The 18,647-nt window shown below is 45.2% G+C and overlaps 1 protein-coding gene across 1 annotated transcript in view; it reads left to right on the top strand.

Moving 5' to 3' along the window:
• ME3 (malic enzyme 3) overlaps nucleotides 1-18,647 on the top strand; it is a 225,187-nt gene that overhangs the window by 158,761 nt on the left and 47,779 nt on the right. Inside the window, exons 6-7 of the mRNA XM_008020439.3 lie at nucleotides 4,072-4,233; nucleotides 14,745-14,848. Coding sequence (XP_008018630.1) covers nucleotides 4,072-4,233; nucleotides 14,745-14,848 — 266 coding nt within the window. The remainder of the gene's footprint in view (nucleotides 1-4,071; nucleotides 4,234-14,744; nucleotides 14,849-18,647) is intronic.

Below are 18,647 nucleotides of genomic sequence, written 5' to 3'. Positions count from 1 at the left end.
GGCGGTAAGATTTGTATCAAGGAGATAAAGAAATCGAGAAGTAAAATAGCACGTATCCAAGAAAGTACAAGCCTTGTGCAAAATTGGAAATATTTCAGTTTGGATGGAGCATGGAAAGAATTAAGGGGAAATTCAAAGCGCAGCTTGGGCCTAGCCCATGGAAGGCTTTAGGTGCCAGTCTAAGATGTTTGGGCTTTGTTTTACAGACATTGGGAACCATTAGAGATTTGGGGGCAAGAAAGTGATATATCTGGGTGTGCTTTGGAAAAAATGAAATGGAATGGGGAATATCCAGTAGAGACCCCAGTCAGGAGAACTGGAGTCAAGAGAACACTGCAATGGCTCAAGTGAAGATGGATGATCTGATCTGAGGCAGTAGCAATAATATGAAGATAATGGAACAGATGTTTAAAATAGGGAGCAGGCACAATCAGCAGAACTTGGTGACCAATTGGCTGTGGCTGACTAACAGAGAAGAATCAAAGAAGACTGGACATTTTTGAACTTGGAAGATACAGGGTAACAGAGAGCAGGAGGACAGCAGAGTAAAAAGGATCAAAAGGAGTAAGAGGGAAAAGAGGATTCCTTTGGTTAGGGAATTGTGGGGTTTGGGAAGAGTACTGGACATTTGAGTGGCAATGTCCAGCAGACAGTTATCTATAGGTGTCATCTACTTAGAGAGGACAGTAGGAGCCATAGCAATGGATGAAGATGCCAAGGTTAAAGCTGTTAAGTTTCACATGGCCAGACTTTCTTAAATATTGCGTTTGCCAAGGTCTCCCCTTGGTTTCTTTTTCATTCATTCATTTAACAGATAATTATTGCACGGTCTTTCTGTGTTAATGTTAAACTGGAGAGATCAGAAATAATTTCAAAGTCTGAGATATAATCTTTGCCCTAAATAATCATCATCATTACAATCATAAGAGCAGCAACCATTTATTCATCATTCTTACTTTATACAAGGCACCAGGTTAAAATGAGACATATGTTATTTTATTTCATCATTACAACAACCTGAGGAGTTAAGTATTATTATTATTATACCCATTTTATGGAGAATTGAAGCTCAGAATAGTTATCTATTTATCTAAAATTACACATGGCACATCATCAAGGATCCTAGATTCAAAAACTGGTTATCAGACTCCAAAGCACCTGCCATTAACCACTAAGGCTGTTTGGTGAGATAAAATGTGCATTTTAAAACAAAGTTAATAACAACCCAGCTGCTTTCACCATCAAAGGATTAAATAACACCTTGTGCAGGTCTTGGCAGGCAGTGGGTCCTTAATACATGCTTGCAAAAGGCAGGCAAGCGGACAGGAAGGGTATGTGGTAGATATGGCAATTCAGGGGAAGGAGAAATTTCAACAGATTATAATGAGCAGAATTTATGCTGCTGAAGAATGGGGAGAACAACCCTCCAGGAGAAAGGAATAGACAAGTTGAGATGGAGAGGTGGTAGGCAAATTCAGAATGTATCTGGGAAGAATGAGAAGGCCAGCACAGCCAGAGAAGGCAATTGTGTACAGATGTGTAGGAGGAAATAAGTTTCAGAAGGTCAGTTGGGGATTCAGATCATTAAAGAGTTAAGTATTTTGGACTCTATTCTACGGACAGTTCAAAGTCACTAAAGGTCTTTGAGCCTGGGAATGGCATAATGAAAATGGGCTTTTGACACAATGAATCCGACATTGGTTAGCAGGAGAGAATGGAGGGAAGGAAGGTGAGAGGTAAGCAGTCTCGTTGTGAAACTGTTGCAATAACTCAACTATAACCATGCTAGGATTGCGGGTGGACAGTAGATGGAGGTGAGACACTCATTCAGAGGAGCTGGGTATGCAGTAGAGTGCCCTGGGGCATGTCCAGGCTGGGAGAGTGCCACTGCAGAGCCCTGTCACCATCCTATGGTTGTGGGGATAACAGCCTGGAGTAGCAGATTTTCTCTGTTTAACTTCATGTCACTCACTGCCCCTTCAGCACAGAGAAGGATTCTGAGAGAATGGGAATCATAATAAGGAAGCTCTAATTAGGAGAGACAATAGAGAAATGCCCAGAGTTTGGACACCCAGGGGCAGCATGAGGGCATAGTCTCCAACAGGGAGAGCTACCAAGAGGAGGTCAGATGCAGGTTGCAGAGAGGGTGGCGCCAAAGCAGGGCAGGACTTTGCCAAGATCACAGGCACTTTACCCCAGCCAGTTGGGGTGATAGAAGGAGCCCTGAACCAGGAACCTTGCCCTGTCACATTCACTAGCAAGATGACCTTGCTAAGTCACCTAATCTTTTAAGATAACTGATGTGGAAACATCCAGCCAGTGCCTGGCATGTGGCCGACACTTAACAAATACATAGAGGAAATAAAGGTTTCTGTTTGCTCACCTGTGAAGCAGAGATAACAACCTCAGATCCGCCTACCTGCCCAAGTTATGGGGAGGGTCACATGAGATGCAGTCTGTGAGCACTCTCCAAAGAGACAGTCGACCAATCTAAGGGAGAATATCATGATTTTCATGGATCTCTTGCACTCTTCAGAGACCCCTTTCCAGAAGCAGAGGAGTGTTTTTAAAACTGTCTACACCCATTTCCACTAAAAGAGAGAATAGAAGTGAGAAGAAACCATAAGCCCTTTGGGTACCAGATCATGAACTCTTCCACGGAAAGAATGGGTCTTCATCTCTTTACCCCTAGTGCCCAGCAATGTACCTTCATGGATTTAACCAAACCCTATGGTGCCCATAGCCCATCAGGACACCTGTAGCTTAGAGTGGATCCAAAGCCAGGTTCCAATGAAGGGATGAGGGACCTATAAACTTAACTGTTTTAGAGATAGAGAGAGCTGGCGCTGGTGAGCAGGTGAGAGTGGCTTACAAACAACTTCACCGTTACCCTGAGGGGCTCTCCTTGGCCAGACATTCAAGGCCTTTCACAGTCTGACTCCTGCCTGACTTTCCATTCTTTCCCTTCCTGCAACCTACACCTCCTCGTTCCCCAAACACACCCTACATTCTCCCCACCCCCAGCACCTCCACCCTGGATTTTAACTTTCTTTTGTATCAAATGCCCTTCTCCCGACCCATGCCCCACAATCGCCACCTGTCCAAGGTAGGGCATGTGGGTCCCTTCACCCATGAAGGGTTACCTTCCCATCTTCTAATCTCTACCACCCTGTATGCTATTCTGCTGCTGTCCGGCTTCCCTCCCAGAATCATGATTATTAATATACACATTCCATCTCTCCTTTGGCCCATTAATCCATTAAGGACTGGGTCCATGCATATTTGTTTTTGTAGATGTGCAAACTGAAGCTCCCCCAGAATTTGTCAGTGTCTTATGCAAAGTATGTGCTTCATAAATATGCATTACATGAATAAAAGAATAACCATTATAATAATACAATTATTCCTCTCATCACCATCAGCTTCATTCACATCTATTAATTCACAGTAGGTAAGCCTTGAAGTAGCACAATAGCTAGTACATCAGCAATTCTTTGCCAAATACAAAAGGTAAATCCCAGTGCAGCTTGAAACTCTTCCTGATTTCGTGTGCAATAATGATCCTAGAAGATGTCACAAGGAGTCCTGTTCTTTGCAAATCGGATTTTTCATAATACAGGAGTAGGTCGGAGAGCATTTAGATTAGCCTCTAAATCCTGGAGCTGTAGCAGCAGCACGAACACTTATTTTTCATTTTCTCCTTTAATTATGCCCTTCCCTCCCCACCACCCCAAGTCTCAGGCTGAGAGTGTCTGTTTAGTTTCCTTGAGGAAGAGTGAAGTGACTTGATGTGGTTTCCCTCTAGCTGTTTCTGCAGCCCCCACCTGAAGCTCAGAATGCAAGGCAGGCATCTTTCTGTCATCTCCTCTCAGTAGGGTTTCTCACCAGCCTGCCAGGAAGGACCGGCCACCCGCAGGTGAATAAATGCTCTGGCCTTATCCCAGACAAACTTCCACACCGGCAAAGTCGGTGGGCATCCAGTCGCCAAGCCTGATGGGCCGGGGCTGCTAAAATGAGCACTCTGTCCTTGGAAGTGCTGTCCCTGATTGATGGTGCCCTGCTGTTTTTCAGGCCGTGGTGGTGACTGATGGGGAGCGCATCCTGGGCCTGGGAGACCTGGGCTGCTACGGCATGGGCATCCCTGTGGGCAAGCTGGCCCTGTACACAGCGTGCGGAGGAGTGAACCCACAGCAGTGCCTCCCTGTGCTGCTGGATGTCGGCACCAACAATGAGGTAACACACTGCCCAGGCCAGAAGCTCTGGGGCCAGAAGGTGGCAACTGGGACAGGGTGAGGAGCATGTTTGTGGGTGGTTATATCTACACAGCAATGGGCCATTTCTTTCTTGGCATCTCCTTGACCAGGGCACTCCTCCTACACAGTTGTGGAGTAGAGGACCTTCTTCCCTGGTTGCCCACCCCTAGCTCCATTCTATTCCCTCTCCCACTCCTGGGTCCCCTTGATCCTCTACCTCTATGAGGCCCTCTATACCCACAATGACCCCTGCTTGGGCTTCCTTCCTCTTTGACCCCCATTACCCCATGCAGTTTCCATTTCCCTTGAGGTGGGAGTGACCCCTGGGCTGTGTTTTTTAGCATTCTCAAGGCAGTCTGCCCCAGTGGAAGGATTAGAATTCAAAGTACCAGGTGCCAAAATGTCTGACTCAGACAGGTGAGATCCTACAGCTGCACCATTCCTAGCAGTTTGTGGTTTAAGGAGTTCAGGCCCCAGCCAAGAGTTTCTCTGCTCTGGGAACCACCAGTCTGTGATTCGCAGCTCTGTCTCTGTGTCAGAAAACATGAAAAAATATCCAAGGATTCCCTCTTAATGATATTTATCTTTGAGATCAGTGCATGTTCATCTTTTCAAAATTGAGGCCAGGCACAGTCACTCACGCCTGTATTCCCAGCACTTTGGGAGGCCGATCGGGGCAGGATCACCTGAGGCCAAGAGTTTGAGACCAGCCTGACCAACATGGTGAAATCCCATCTCTACTAAAAATACAAAAATTAGCTGGGTGTGATGGCACACACCTGTAATCCCAGCTACTGGGGAGGCTGAGACAGGAGAATCCCAGGAGAAGAGCTTGCAGTGAGCTGAGATCACACCACTGCACTCCAGCCTGGGTGACAGAGCAAGACTCTGTCTTAAATAAATAAATAAATATATACATAAATAGAGACAATTCAGAGAAGTGTTAAAAATAAGGTATCAGCCACACAACAAGTGCTAATCATTGTTTACATATTGGTATATTTTCTCCCAGCCTTTTTTTTTTTTTCCATGAACTTATAAAACAAAAGTTGTGTTCTTATTATATATACAGTATTTTATTTCTTTTTCAAATTTAATTATCTGTCATGAGTTTTCTTTCAGGTCATTAACCATTCTTCCACAGTGTCAGTTTAAAACTACCTGGTGTATCATAATTTACATAAGAAAACCCCCACAGTTGGGCACTTAGGTTGTTTCTAGTCTTTTTAAAATATAAATTGTGCTCTGAAACCCATTTTGGCAGATGAGTCTTTGTTACTATCTATGAGTATTTCCTTAGGATAAATTTCTAGAAATGTAAGTATTGAAGCAAAAGGAATGGTCATTTTTTAAATTCTTGATTCACATTGTCAAAAAGTTATTCTTATTTACATTCTGTAGTGATCTCTCTTAAGATAATTTGCCAAGACTCTTTACATGGCCTTCCTCTTCCCTAAACACAGTGCATCCCCATTTCTTTTCTTTCTTTTTTTTTTTTTTTTTTTTGAGACGGACTCTCCCTCTGTTGCCCAGGCTAGAACGCAGTGGTGTGATCTTGGCTCGCTGTAACCTCTGCTTTCCTGGTTCAAGCAATTCTCCTGTCTCAGCCTCCTGAGTAGCAGGGATTACAGGCATGCGTCACCAGGTTCAGCTAATTTTTGTATTTTTAGTAGAGATGGGGTTTCACCATGTTGGTCAGGCTGGTCTCAAACTCCTGACCTCAAGTGATCCGCCGGCCTCGGCCTCCCAAAATGCTGGGATTGCAGATGTGAGCCACCATGCCCAGCCCAGGCATCCCCATTTCAAACAAAAGCAAGCACTTTAGATCCTAGTAAGGAATGATGCTTATTCAGGCTTCATCTGCAGATACGATCAAATGATGGAATGGTGGGCAGACCTTGCTTAACAGCTGGGAAATCCTGGGGGTGGGAATGAGATGAGGGAGGGCAAGAAAGTGGGAAAACTATTGGTTTGGGACCTTGGTTCCCAGTACCATGACGAGCCAGGGACCTTGGTTCCAGTACCATGACGAGCCAGATAAGTCACTGCATCTCCTTAGACTTAATTCCCTTTCAATTTATTGAGAGACTAGACCAGAAAGTTCCTAAGCATCCTTCAACCTCTAAAACTGCCTGGTCTCCATGTGTCTCCTCACCAGCTCAGGAGACAGGAGGTTGGATCAGGATACATGCTTTACAGCTGCTCATCAAAACCAGTCTTCAAGTTTTGCTCTGCACAGTGATGCCCTTCCCCCAGCCAGATATCTGAGTTTTGCTGAAATTGTCTTTTGGCCTCACAGAATGCTTCTTTGCAGACATGGATGAGTGCAGCAAACTTTGTTTTATTCTTCCTCTCCAATACCTCCTGCTGTGTTCCAACTGGATTTAATTGAGACCTTCATTCCTTCTAAAAGCTGGCTTTAGGCAAGAATTAGAACAGACTGAGTCTGATTCTGAGGCCACTGCATCCACTGGAAGGGTGCTGGCTGTGCTGGTGCATTGGGATCCTTTGTCATTGAAGGTCCAGCACTCAGCAATGATATGCTAAAGTTTAGAGCTGGCTCTAACTTGTAACAAACCCACCAGAAAAAATGACTGGAAGGTAACAGTAATTGTGGATCAGGCCCTTTTTATGGACCACTCAGTTTCAGCCTTGCAATAACCCTGTGAGTGGAGCATCTGTCATTACCCTGTTTTTTACAGCATAGGAAACTGAGATCCAGAGAGTTTTATTTGCCCAAGAAGATCTGCTAGAAGATGCAGGGCTAGGAGCCAAATCCAAGTTTGTGCTCCTCTCCCCATGTTACACCTGTGCCTAGTTTCTGTTGCTTTATAAGTAAAGATTTTTTTTCTTGATTTTCAGAATTTTTATTGCTAAAATAAATTTAGAACATTATTCAAAATTTTAAAGAAAAAGGAAATGGTATTTCTCCCACAATGCTGCATTTGTGTTTCTTCCCAATATTTTTCTATGTCTATACATAAAGGTAGTTATTACCTAGGTGTAATCATAATGTAATTTTGTTCTAATTTCTTCAATTAAGATTCTTTTGTGAACACTTTGCCTAGTTAATAAAAGTTTATCGAGTGTTTAGTGGGTGTCAGGCACCCTGCTGAGCCTGAAGGAGATAAATGCGGGTCAGCCTGAATAGAATATTCTACTTGTCAGTGTTTCAACACTGTCACCTAATTGGTCACTTTCATGAGTCATGTGTCACATCTACTCAAAGCGTCTACTTCTTCTGGTGCTTTAGGCCTCTAGAATCACCTCTCCCTCCTGGATGTGGAGGGGAGAGAACCTCCCCTGGGTCTGCATCTTATGTCAGGGAGGGACCAGAGTACCCCCATCTGGGAGGAGGGAACATGCCCTGATCTGCCCTCCGTATGTGCCCTGGGGGTGAGAGGAAGCCGTTCTTCCCCAGTATATTATTCTCCCCATTTTCAGATAAGGAAACTGAGACTGAAACATGTCAACTACTTACCTCAGGTCTCACAGCTCTAAGTGTCAGAGCTGGGATTGGAACCCAGCTCTCTGGCTCCACAGCTCTCTGGCTCCACAGCTGCCTTGACCAACATGGTGCACTGCTCCAAGGGGTCTGGTGTTTGCATTATAGACTGGGAAATGGGGGCTGAGAATGGGTGTTTCACACAGGCAGGATCCCATGGACATTCAGAATCAAGTCAGAAGATAGCAATACTGTTTACACCATCCCCTCCAGGGAATGGTGGGCCCCCCTACAGACCCATTTGAGGAAACTCAGGACACAAAATTTTCGAAGTTATAAAGTGACCAACATTAGCAAGATGGTGATTTTTCTCTTTCCAAATGGATTTACTATGTGATCTCCCAACTACAGTTCCTTTTTTTTTCAATGAATCCATTTGCAAGACATTCCCCCCAGAAGTCCCAGGGCACACCTTTTGCTCAGAGCAAGCCTGAGATGTAACAGAGGGAAGCTTGGCCTTTTACCATTTTAATCTCACATGTCCACGCAAGGAGGATGCTGTCATGGGGGTTTTTAGTGTCAGAATAACTTGACCATCTGTGTGTATGTCTCCATAAAAACTCCTGAGGCAACAGGAGCTTTAATCACAGTCAAAGACAACACCCCTCCAGGTTTCCTGTTGAAGGAAAACATCTGCTGTCCACAGCCCTGAAACTCTGCGTCAGTTTTACCTGCCGACAACGAGGAGATTTGGAAAAATAAATACGTGGGGCCATGATCCCATGAAGAAAGGACATCCCATGATTAAGTTCCAAGGGGGTAGGGGGAGGGAGTGCCTGCTCAACCTTCCATCATGGCTGCGTGTGAATTGGATTTATTTTGTTTCATCCATACGCAGCCAGTCACAGACTATTCAGGTTAGAAGGCGCCTGAGTACCATCTTGTTCAACCCCCTTGTTTTACATGGGAAGAGAGACTCAGAGCAGAAAGGACTTCCCCTAGGTCTGACTCCAAACCCAGCGCTCATCCCACCCTGTGCTAAGGCAGGGTGGGGGAATCCCGGGGGATGGGGCTTGGCTTTAAAATGACCCTGCTGAGCCTTGGAGGTCTTCTCCTGGCAGAAATCTTGAGCCTCTATGAATTCACCTCAGAAGGAGATGCTGTGTGATATTCTGGAACTGAAGAATAGGAGGAGGGAGGGGAGTCATGTCTGCTTAGGGAAACAAACATGGGAGCAGAGCATCAGCAGAGCCTGGTAAATAGTGCTTTGGGTGTTATTGGATTGCCAAGGAAGCATGGAGTTGACAACCAGGCTGGGTGTTACAGGGTTACTTCTACCTTGCAAGATTATCGTTATTCAGCCTTCACCATGTGGTGCCATCATAGAGATCACTCTCTACACATGTGTAACCTATGAGGATACCCTTGCTAGAATCTTTGTAGCTTACCCCAGGCTTAGCTGAGCTTCCCAAGGAATGAGTGGTAGGTGGGACTGCCACTGTGAGGAGAAAGCGTGCTGTGCCCACAGCATGAATCCAATCCCGTGACCTCCCAGACCCCCAGGTTCCCTGAGTAACATCACAGCATGCCTGTTGCTATGCAAGATAAATATTTTTTCAACCAGGAGGTTTATCTGTCTTCCAGCTGAAATGCAAGGCTCACTGATATGGGCAGTGAAGAGGAGGAAACCGTTTCGTTTTCCATGACATTTTGTCTCCAAGACAAACCTTACAGGAGGCAGAGCTGGGCAAATAGCCACAGAAAGCACATTCAACCCTCTAACTCCCATGGCAGAGGAGAAAGTTCTGCTTCACCCACTTTGAATAAAGGCCTTCACCTAAAATTATAATCATTGACTTATTTGGTTCCAAAGGGGACTTAGTAACTAACAGAGGGGAAAGATTTCATCACTCAATATTTAGGTGCCAGGCACCCTGCTGAACACTAAAGTTTGGAAGTGAATAACCCTGGTTCCCACCCTGGGAAGAGTCCTGGTCTAGAAACCATGATTTCTGCTGTGTCGTTTCCACCAATGTGTTTTGTGACTTTGGGCAGCTCGTTTATTCTTTCCAACCTTCAAAAACTCATTTGGAGGAAGCTGAACCAAGTGATTTCTAAGACCTTCCTAGTTTTTAATTCAGCATCTCCTTAGCCCAGTCCCAGGACTCTGGCAATCATATCACTAAATGCTTCTCAAGGGCTTATGTGTTCCATCACTGTACAATTAGCTGGGGAGATGCAGATGAATGAGGAGCTCAAAGAGCTTGCATTGTGTGATAGAAATCATTATTATCCCTATTTAACAGAGAGCAGAGAAAAGTTAAATACCTTCCCCAAAGCCACAGAGCTAGTCAAGTGACAAAGCCTCAATTCCAACCCAGGTCTATCTGATTTGAAAGCCTAGAGCCCCTTTGGGCCCTACTGAGGACACTCAGAGGGGAGCATCCTGACCACAGCCACCAGGTCCAGCAGCGTCCTTTCCCCCACGGCATGTTGCCTCCAAACTTGAAGATTCCTCTGCCTCTATTGATAGGGTTACCAGATTTAGCAATTAAAAATACTGGATACCAGTGACATTTAAATTTCAGATAAGCAATTCAACATTTTTTTAGCATAAGTGTGTTCCACGTAATACATAGGTCACACTTAATTCTAAACATTTCTTTTTAATTATTGCCTGTCTGAAATTCAAATTTAACTAGGCGTCCCATATTTTATCTGGCAATACTATCTGCTGAAATATTCTCTTCTCTTCTAAATCATATGAAGAAGTCAGGATAGAGGAGGGCTGCAAGGAGGGGGTCCAGGCAAGTTACTACTCCTACCCCTTACTGGCAGGCATTCTTATATCTGAATCAGTTGGCGGATACAGAGCAGAATGTGGGCTGCTTGTTCCATGTTGTGCCAAGTCAGCCGTGGGAGCTCTGCCCACTACTCTTTTAGAGAAGCCATTTTCACTCCTGCTAAAGGAGAACCAGTTGACTAGAGATGTGGACACAGCCTTTCCTCTGAACTCATTCCAGCTCTCCCCATTCCCCAGCCTGGTCTGCAGGTCAAGAGCCTGGACCTTCCCAGCCACTACTGACCTCTTCCAGGAGGACCAGGCAGAGGGTAAGGAGCTGCCCCTTGGCTTCCTGGCTCCCTGGCCCCCACAATGCCAAGGGATGGGACAAAGAGGATGCTTCATCATGAGACCCAGACAAAGCTCAATCTCAGCATAGCTACTTTCTGGCTCTGTGAGCTTGGGCAGTTTATTTAAACCCTTGAACTCCAACTTCCTGTAAAATGGGATGAGAAGAGGTCAGACTATTAGAAGGAATGAATTAGTGCATTACTTGAGAGCTCTATATAGTATAAGCTATTTTTAAATGTCATATCCATAAGGGAACTTTTTTTATGTTTTGTGGTTAAAGTATCTGAGACACAGAACATTTTATTATGGAAGCAAAATATAAGGACTTTTAAAAAGCTTTTTACAGTTGCCCTTGTATCTCAGCAGTATCTCATTATGGTTGACCTTTGATCTTTGACCTTTGACCTTTGATCTTTACTGCAGTATACTGAGAAATTTTTTGAAAATCTAAAAATCCCTTAGCACCACTGGGGAACTTAACTTACCCTAGAAACTGCATATGCAGGATTGAGAAATTCACTCTATGCTGCCTGATGCACTAAGATTCAAATCTGTGAGTTGGCAACATTCCAAATTATAACTCACCACGGACCCTTTTAATCTTTGTAAGAACTGGCAAAGTGAATGTTTTCTGCCAGTGCCAAGAGTAACACTATTTTCAGTCATTTTTTATGTATGTCCTTCCAAGCTCTGTATGTGTGTGTTTCAGAGAGTTATAATTATGATACCTGTGTAATTTTGTATCCTGCTTTTTCCACTTTAAATAATCTCTTACAAATTTGTCCAGGTGATTGCAAAGTCTTAAAACCACCAATTTTAATTACTGCCTAGCTATTCATCATGTTATTCAACTATCATTTATCATTTCTTCTTTCTGGGTGTTTGATGCTTCTAAGTTGCTTTTGATGGTCACTTTGAAGGTAGCATGTGGAAGTGTGGGCACCATGTATGCACCACTTTCACCCTTTAGGTCCCCCCGACTGACACACACATGCACATACCCCTACCAGTGAAGAATCCTAAACAGTTTCAAGGGTGTCCAATCCAGGGGATTAGGAGAGGGAGAGAGGAGGCCAGGATCCACCATCTTTCTAAACGTAAACCTGTGGTATCTTTGACAAAGTGCTAAATCCACCTCAGATCTTATGTGTACCCAAGATTTGGGGTGAAGGGTTAACAGATATTTCCTGTTCTTTTCTGTCCCTTAAACTACACCCTCCCCCACACCTACTACAGTGATATCAAAGCAGTATGGACCCAGATCAGTGTCCTTAAAAAGAAAAATTGATTCTTGTTGGTATGTAGAAGAGCCACCCATGCAGCATGACTGAGTGCTTAAGACCATAGACTCTGGACCCAACAGCCCAGCTTTGAATCCTGATGCCTGCACTTACGAATCCAAGGTCTTAAGCAGGCTGCTTCACCTCTCTGAGTCTTGTTGCCTCTTTGAAAATGGGGGAAATAGATGTGTGAGAGAGGTGCTGGGTAGACATCTGTGAAGAATAAAGGGGGAGGGAGTGGGGCCTTCAGACTGTAGTACAGGTCAGACACCTGTGAAGGGAGAGCAGGAGGGAGTGAGGACTGAGTAAGAGAGCCCAGGGAGAGTCTCCCCAGCTCCGTCAGGCCTTTGGGAAGTTCCTGCCCCAGCAGAGTCTCAGTTGGGCAGGAATGGTTTCCCCAGCCCCCCTCCATGCTCAATCATTAAGCAATCCAGGGAGAGTGTGCAAACTGAAGGCTGTCCACCAATTGCCCTCCATCAGCAGGTTCCCTTAAGATAGTTCCGAGCCACGCACCTCCATGGCTGATACGTCCTCACTGGGTTAAGTAAAGCACTTAGGGCAGTACGTGACACATTGGAGGCACTGTGAAAGCTAAAATTGCTACCACTGTTTTATAGCATATATTATAATTCACCAAGCTCTTTCATATGTATTTTTCCACTTGATCATCACAATCATCCCCATGCAGCCCATATTTTATCCCCACTTGATAGACGAGAATAAGGTGTCAAGAGGCCCCATGACTTGCCCAAAGTCACACAGCTCGCAGTGATGGAGGTGAGACTTGACTGTAAGCCCCCAAGGGCTGAAGGTCAGAGTGTAGGCCCACTGGTCCTTATCTTTGTATCTTTGTGTGTAGCAGCAGTTCAGATGGAGATGAAGATAACACAAAACCTTGTCCTGTAGGAATTTATATTTTTGGTGAGTTAGACAAAAAAGTAGATAATTCCAGGAAACTCTAACACATGGAATTACCTCCCATTTCCCAAATACACCAGTTATTTCCTCCTCTTGCCTCCAGCCCTCAACCTTTCTTTGTGCTGACTTCTCAGCCTTGAGGCCCACCTGCTGAAATCTGCCTATCTCTTCCTACCTGACCATTTTCTCCATGACACAATCCCAATCTGCCCTCCAGGGGGAATTTCTTTACTCATCACTGTCCCTCCATATGCCACACTTTGTTCCAAAACAGTGCCACTCTGCCCTGCAGTAGAATGTGTTTGTTTACTCAGCAGCCACCTGTCAGCACCTACAAGGCAACAACCATTTCTTGCTCCTCTACAAATCCCCCACTGGGTCCAGTGTCAGCAATGGTAGATGAGAAATAAATGTGTCATGCATGAATGAGTCCACTGACTCTGTGTAGGGGTGGGAGGAATGGAAGATGTGGCAAGTCGGCCAGCAGGAGTGGTCATTCACACCAACGCAGACAGATAACCCAATAGCATATGACTGCTGTGATGGAAAGAGCTGCAGAAGGTCAGGTGGAGGGGCCCTGAACACAGGCTAGGTGTTAAGGTGAGCATCTCTCTTGAATTGAAATTCCTGGTTGTTTCATTCTATGCTTGTATCCCCAGGGCCCAGTACCATGTGAGGCACATGGTAGGTATTCAGTAAGATTTCAAGGAGGGAGGGAGATAAGTAAAGAAGAGAAGAAGGGAGAGGAAAAGAGAGGAATGGAAAGGAAAGGAGGGTGGGTTGGTTTTCTAACATGAGTCCAGACCAGGGACTCTGGATGCGACCCAATACTTCAATGCAGATGCTGCCTGAAGTCAGCTACAGTGGTTTTCAACCAATGACAGTTTTGTCCCTAAAAAGACCTTTGGTAATGTCTCAAAACATTCATTTTTTCTTTTTTGTTTTTGTGTTTGTTTGTTTGTTTGTCTGAGACAGGGTCTCAATCTGTTGCCCCGGCTAGAGTGCAGTGGCATGATCATCGCTCACTGCAGCCTTGACCTCCCAAGATCAAGTGACCCTCCCACCTCAGCCTCCTGAGCAGCTGGGACCAAAGGCACACACCACCATGCCCAGCTAACTTTTTAAAACTTTTTGTAGAGATGGGGGTCTCACTGTGTTGGCCAGGACAGCCTCAAACTCCTGGGCTCAAGCAATCCTTCTACCTTGGCCTCCCAAAGTGCTGAGATTACAGGCGTGAGCCACCACATCAGGCCTTGAAGTCATTTTTGATGGCCACAACTGCGAGTGTTACTGGCATCTAGTGGCTAGAGGCCGGAGATGCTGATAAATATCCTACAGCGTGCACATCAGGCCTCACGTTAAAGAATTATCCCAGCCAAAATGTCAGTAATGCCACTGTTGAGAAATCCTGAAAAAACCCTAAAGCCTGTAGACGGAGGTTGAAAGACTGTGTCTGAGAGAGGCTTGCCTGGTTCAAAGCATCCATGGTTTCCAAATGAGGATCATCTGAGGGTCCAACCTCAATCACTGGCTTAGCCTCCAGACCCTTTCAGAAATGACACCTTGGGGGCAGAGATCCAGTCAGCTTCCTATTCCTCCCTCTCCTCCCACCTTCTGGTTCTTCCCAATAATCCTGGATACTTGTTGGAAAAAAAAAAAAAAAAAAAACAGGAACACTGGGAGTAGGCTTAGTCAATGGGTGCTGTCTGTTCCAGGAGCTGCTCAGAGACCCTCTGTACATCGGCCTGAAACACCAGCGTGTGCGCGGGAAGGCGTACGATGACTTGCTGGACGAGTTCATGCAGGCTGTGACAGACAAGTAAGTGGACCAGTCTGTCCCTTTTGAAAGAGGACTTTTAAGAGATGCCATGACTAAAGCCAACACTGGTTTTGGCCGATACACAAAGCAAAGGCAGTAGATGCATGCTTTCCCAGGTATTCTGAAAATTCCAACTTGACCCCTTAGAGTGATAAGACTGGATGCCAAATGGGCTCATTCTCTGAGAGAATCTCTGGACACAGACAGGGGAGGGAATGAGAGAGTTGATGGCTGAAGGTTGTGATCTGGAGGTAGTTAAGTATCATTTTCCCAGGAGAAAAAACCCCTTAGCCTGAGCTGTTTAGAGTTCTCAGCACAAGTAGGGTTGTTGCAAGTGATGGAGGAAAGATGTGTGCCCTTCTGATGAAATGGTTTTGGAAGACAGCTTGTCACATTTGGTTATTTTCCACCTCTATGTGAGAACAAGGAAGTGTTAATGAGGCACTGTGACAGACCACATGGGCTCTGGGCCTGCAAGATTTATGAGGTGTCATGTCTTCACTGGGGAAGCTTCACAATGCTGGCAGCTTCCACCCCGCTTGCCTGCCCCATCTGTCTGCCATCGTGGCCACCCGCTCACACTGCTGTGGCTGACGTGCCGCTGGAATGGAGGCCTGATGACAGCCCTCACGCACCCATGTTTACTCTGAGAGAAAAGCTGATCGGGCCAGAGTTTCAGCAGCTCAGTGGGCCTCTGAAGACAAAGCAGGTTCCCTTCTCACTTGCAAAGCTCCAGCCTTCTTGCTGCCCCAAGATTGCACAGGTTTGGCAGAGATGACCTGCCCATCCTTGGCGAAGTGCTCCCTTGCCCAAGCTCAGCCTCTCCAACCAGAGCAGCGGGCTGGAGCCCACAAACTGCACAAAGTCTCATCTGGGTGGGCTTTAGGGGTGGGCAAACTGTAATTTGACCTTTGACCCCTCCACTTTTCAGATATGTGACCTTGGGCAGGTTACTAAACTTTTCTGAGTCTCTTTATCTAGTTTCCTTATCTGGAGATAAGAAAAGAGTTTTGTTGGTGTTGTGTTTTGTTTTTTAAGATGAGAGCAAAATAATATTGTGGTTATATAAGGTGGAAATGATCCCGTAGAAAGAGGAAATGAATGGTGGACTGTAGGATGGGGGGCAAAAGTCCTTAAGTAAGCAAGCAGGAAAAGGATCCAGTGCACACCTGAAGAGTTTAGTCTTGGAGCACAGAAAATCATCCACAGGGAGAAAGGGAAGGCAGAGTACTGGGCACTGATGGGGCAGGTGGGTAGATGTGTGGTGGGAGTGAGGGGGGAGTCCCATCTGCTTGAAGACAAGGTCATTGGCATAGAGTGAGGATGGGGAGGTTTAAGGATAGAGGAAGTGGGACCTAGTTATCTATGAGACTGGGAAAATGTCCGGACTGGGAAGCTGGATCATGATCACCAGGCAGCTCTCTGGGCCCCCTTCGGGTTACTGTTTATGAATTTAACTTAAGCTAGTTAACCTGTTTCTGTGTTTTCTGAAGCCAAGTTCAACTGTCTGGGTCCAAGGGCAGGAAGACAAAGAGAGCAGGGTGTAATCAGGATTGGGGATTTTGCCAGGCAAGAGAAAATGGGAAAGAGCAAGGAGTTGAGAGGGAATGGTTATAATTGTGTCATGAGCTCCAGGCTGGGTAAAAGGGGAGAGAATGGGAGGATGTGGTAGAGGGGAGGGACAAGGGACAGTGAAAGGGTGATCAATGGATAGTAAGTCCTGGTGAGGTTTAGAAACTGTTGAATTGGATGATAGGTGGAATAAGCTGGAAAGAAAGGAAGTGGTGATCAGAAAGTTAGATGTTTGCAGCTAAGATTGTGGAGGAAGGGCTGCTATTGGGATGTGGCCACTAAATAGAGCAAATTCAAGGGTCAGCCGCATTAATAGAGGCATAGCATCTAGGACAAGGGAGATGAATGTTGCACTTCATTCTCTCCCTTTCAGAAATCCTGAATACCACATCCAGTGCTAGAGAGGCTACACTGAGGCTTAAAAATTACCTAAAATGCCTTTGGAGTGCAATAACCAGAATAGTGAAGAGAACCAAAAGCTGAGCCTGGTAGAGAGAAGACTCAGAGACGGCTCTGTCTATATCAGGGACGTGCTAGCACCTCCAGATTCTAAAAGCTCTTCTTTCAGAAGAGAATTGGACTTGTTTGTATATATTTACATGGAGAAGAACCAATTGGTGGAATGCTAAAGGAAGCAGTTTTCAACTCAAAATAAATCAGAGCTGTCTCACATTGCACTGGACCGTCTGTGGGAATGAGTTCCCTGTCACAGAAGAGTTCAAGGATAGGTTGCATGGCTTATTTGTAGTGATATTATAGGAAGGAATTCAAGCATCAGATGTTCTTTAAACTGCCTTCCCACCCCAGTATTCTATTCTAACCTCTTAAAAAATCCTCTGTAGCCAGCCGGATAGGTATTATTATTCCCATTTTATGCAAGAGAAAACTGAGACTCAGAGAGGCCAAGTTAGCTATCTCAGGTCTCACAGTACCTGTCGGGACTACAAGCTGAACCCAGGACTACTGACTCCAAGTACAGACTCTTTCTACAATGCTGTGTCACCTGTGGATGAAAAGAGAAGGGAATGAAATTGGCTTTGAAAGCCTACTTTTTGCTTCTTGTTTCCAGGTTCACTGCTTATCTAATGAGTCAGTAATCATTCTGTGATTCCCCAAAGAAAAGTATTGCTATTCGTGTGAGAAGGTTAAATAAACTAGGATGTAAGAAGCTGTGCAAATTATCATCAAAATCAGTTCACAGTTTTACAGACACACACAGGCAGTCCGGGGCGGGGAGGGGGGATCCTTGGGGAGGGGCATGCGTCAGCCAACAGGAATGTGTCCTTAAACAGAAAAGATGATGGATTGATGGTTGGTTGTTTTGACTTTCTAATAAGCTATAGCAGATGTTTCTGTGGATACTGTAGGTGAGGAATGAGCTGGTCTCCCCAAGCACTCTTGGGAATACAGTAGCTCCAGGACAGAATGCCCGGCCTGGGGATGAGTCAGGAGTTCCAAAGTCAAACACAACGTATTTTAAGAAAGAACCTTGGGAAATGTTGACTCCTGCTTTCAACATCCTCATCTCTGTCCAAACATCCTGCTAATAAAAAGCTCCACCTTCCTACCCCTACCCACTAATGGGGTGTATGTTAAGATTTTTTGGCCTGAAATAAACTTACTATGGCTCAGTTCCTGTCATGGAGCTTGGCCATTGAGAAGAACCTTCCAGGACAGAAGGAATCTCAATTTAAGTCTGTGAACCACAGCAACAGACAGCTGGGAGTGTCCTTCTCAAAGCAGAGACAAAAACTGATGGCAAGGACTGATTGCCCCACTCTTCCTGCCATGCAGTGGATGGGTGCATTGTACCCTAGCACCACCTCCTGCTGCCACAAGTTTTCCCTGACAGCTTCCATTCACATTTTTCATTTCTGTTACTTACAGTAGTATGGATGGGAATTGACTATATTTTAAGTTTGCACCTGGAGCCCTAGTTCTGTCTGATAAATGTCCTGGGCTGGACAGAAGCTTGATGTCATCAGCAGCTTTGGCCTTTAGGCAGACCAGGAAAAGAAACCACCTGCTTCTTCCCTAGTTCCCAAACCCTAAATACAGGGATTCTTAAGCTGCTTAGATTAGAGTGTTAAAGAAGGGAAATAATAAAAAAGCTTACTTTTTAAAAAGTCATCTACTTTTTAGCTCTAGCAAAAATTCTTTTTTTTTTTTTTTTAGTCTCTCCATTTTTTTTATCTCTGTGCATTCATTCATTCTCTCTCCCTCTTTC

The sequence above is a fragment of the Chlorocebus sabaeus genome, chromosome 1 (assembly GCF_047675955.1).
Source record: "Chlorocebus sabaeus isolate Y175 chromosome 1, mChlSab1.0.hap1, whole genome shotgun sequence".
Classification (NCBI taxonomy): Eukaryota; Metazoa; Chordata; class Mammalia; order Primates; family Cercopithecidae; genus Chlorocebus; species Chlorocebus sabaeus.
This window is presented reverse-complemented; position numbering and strand designations above follow the sequence as displayed.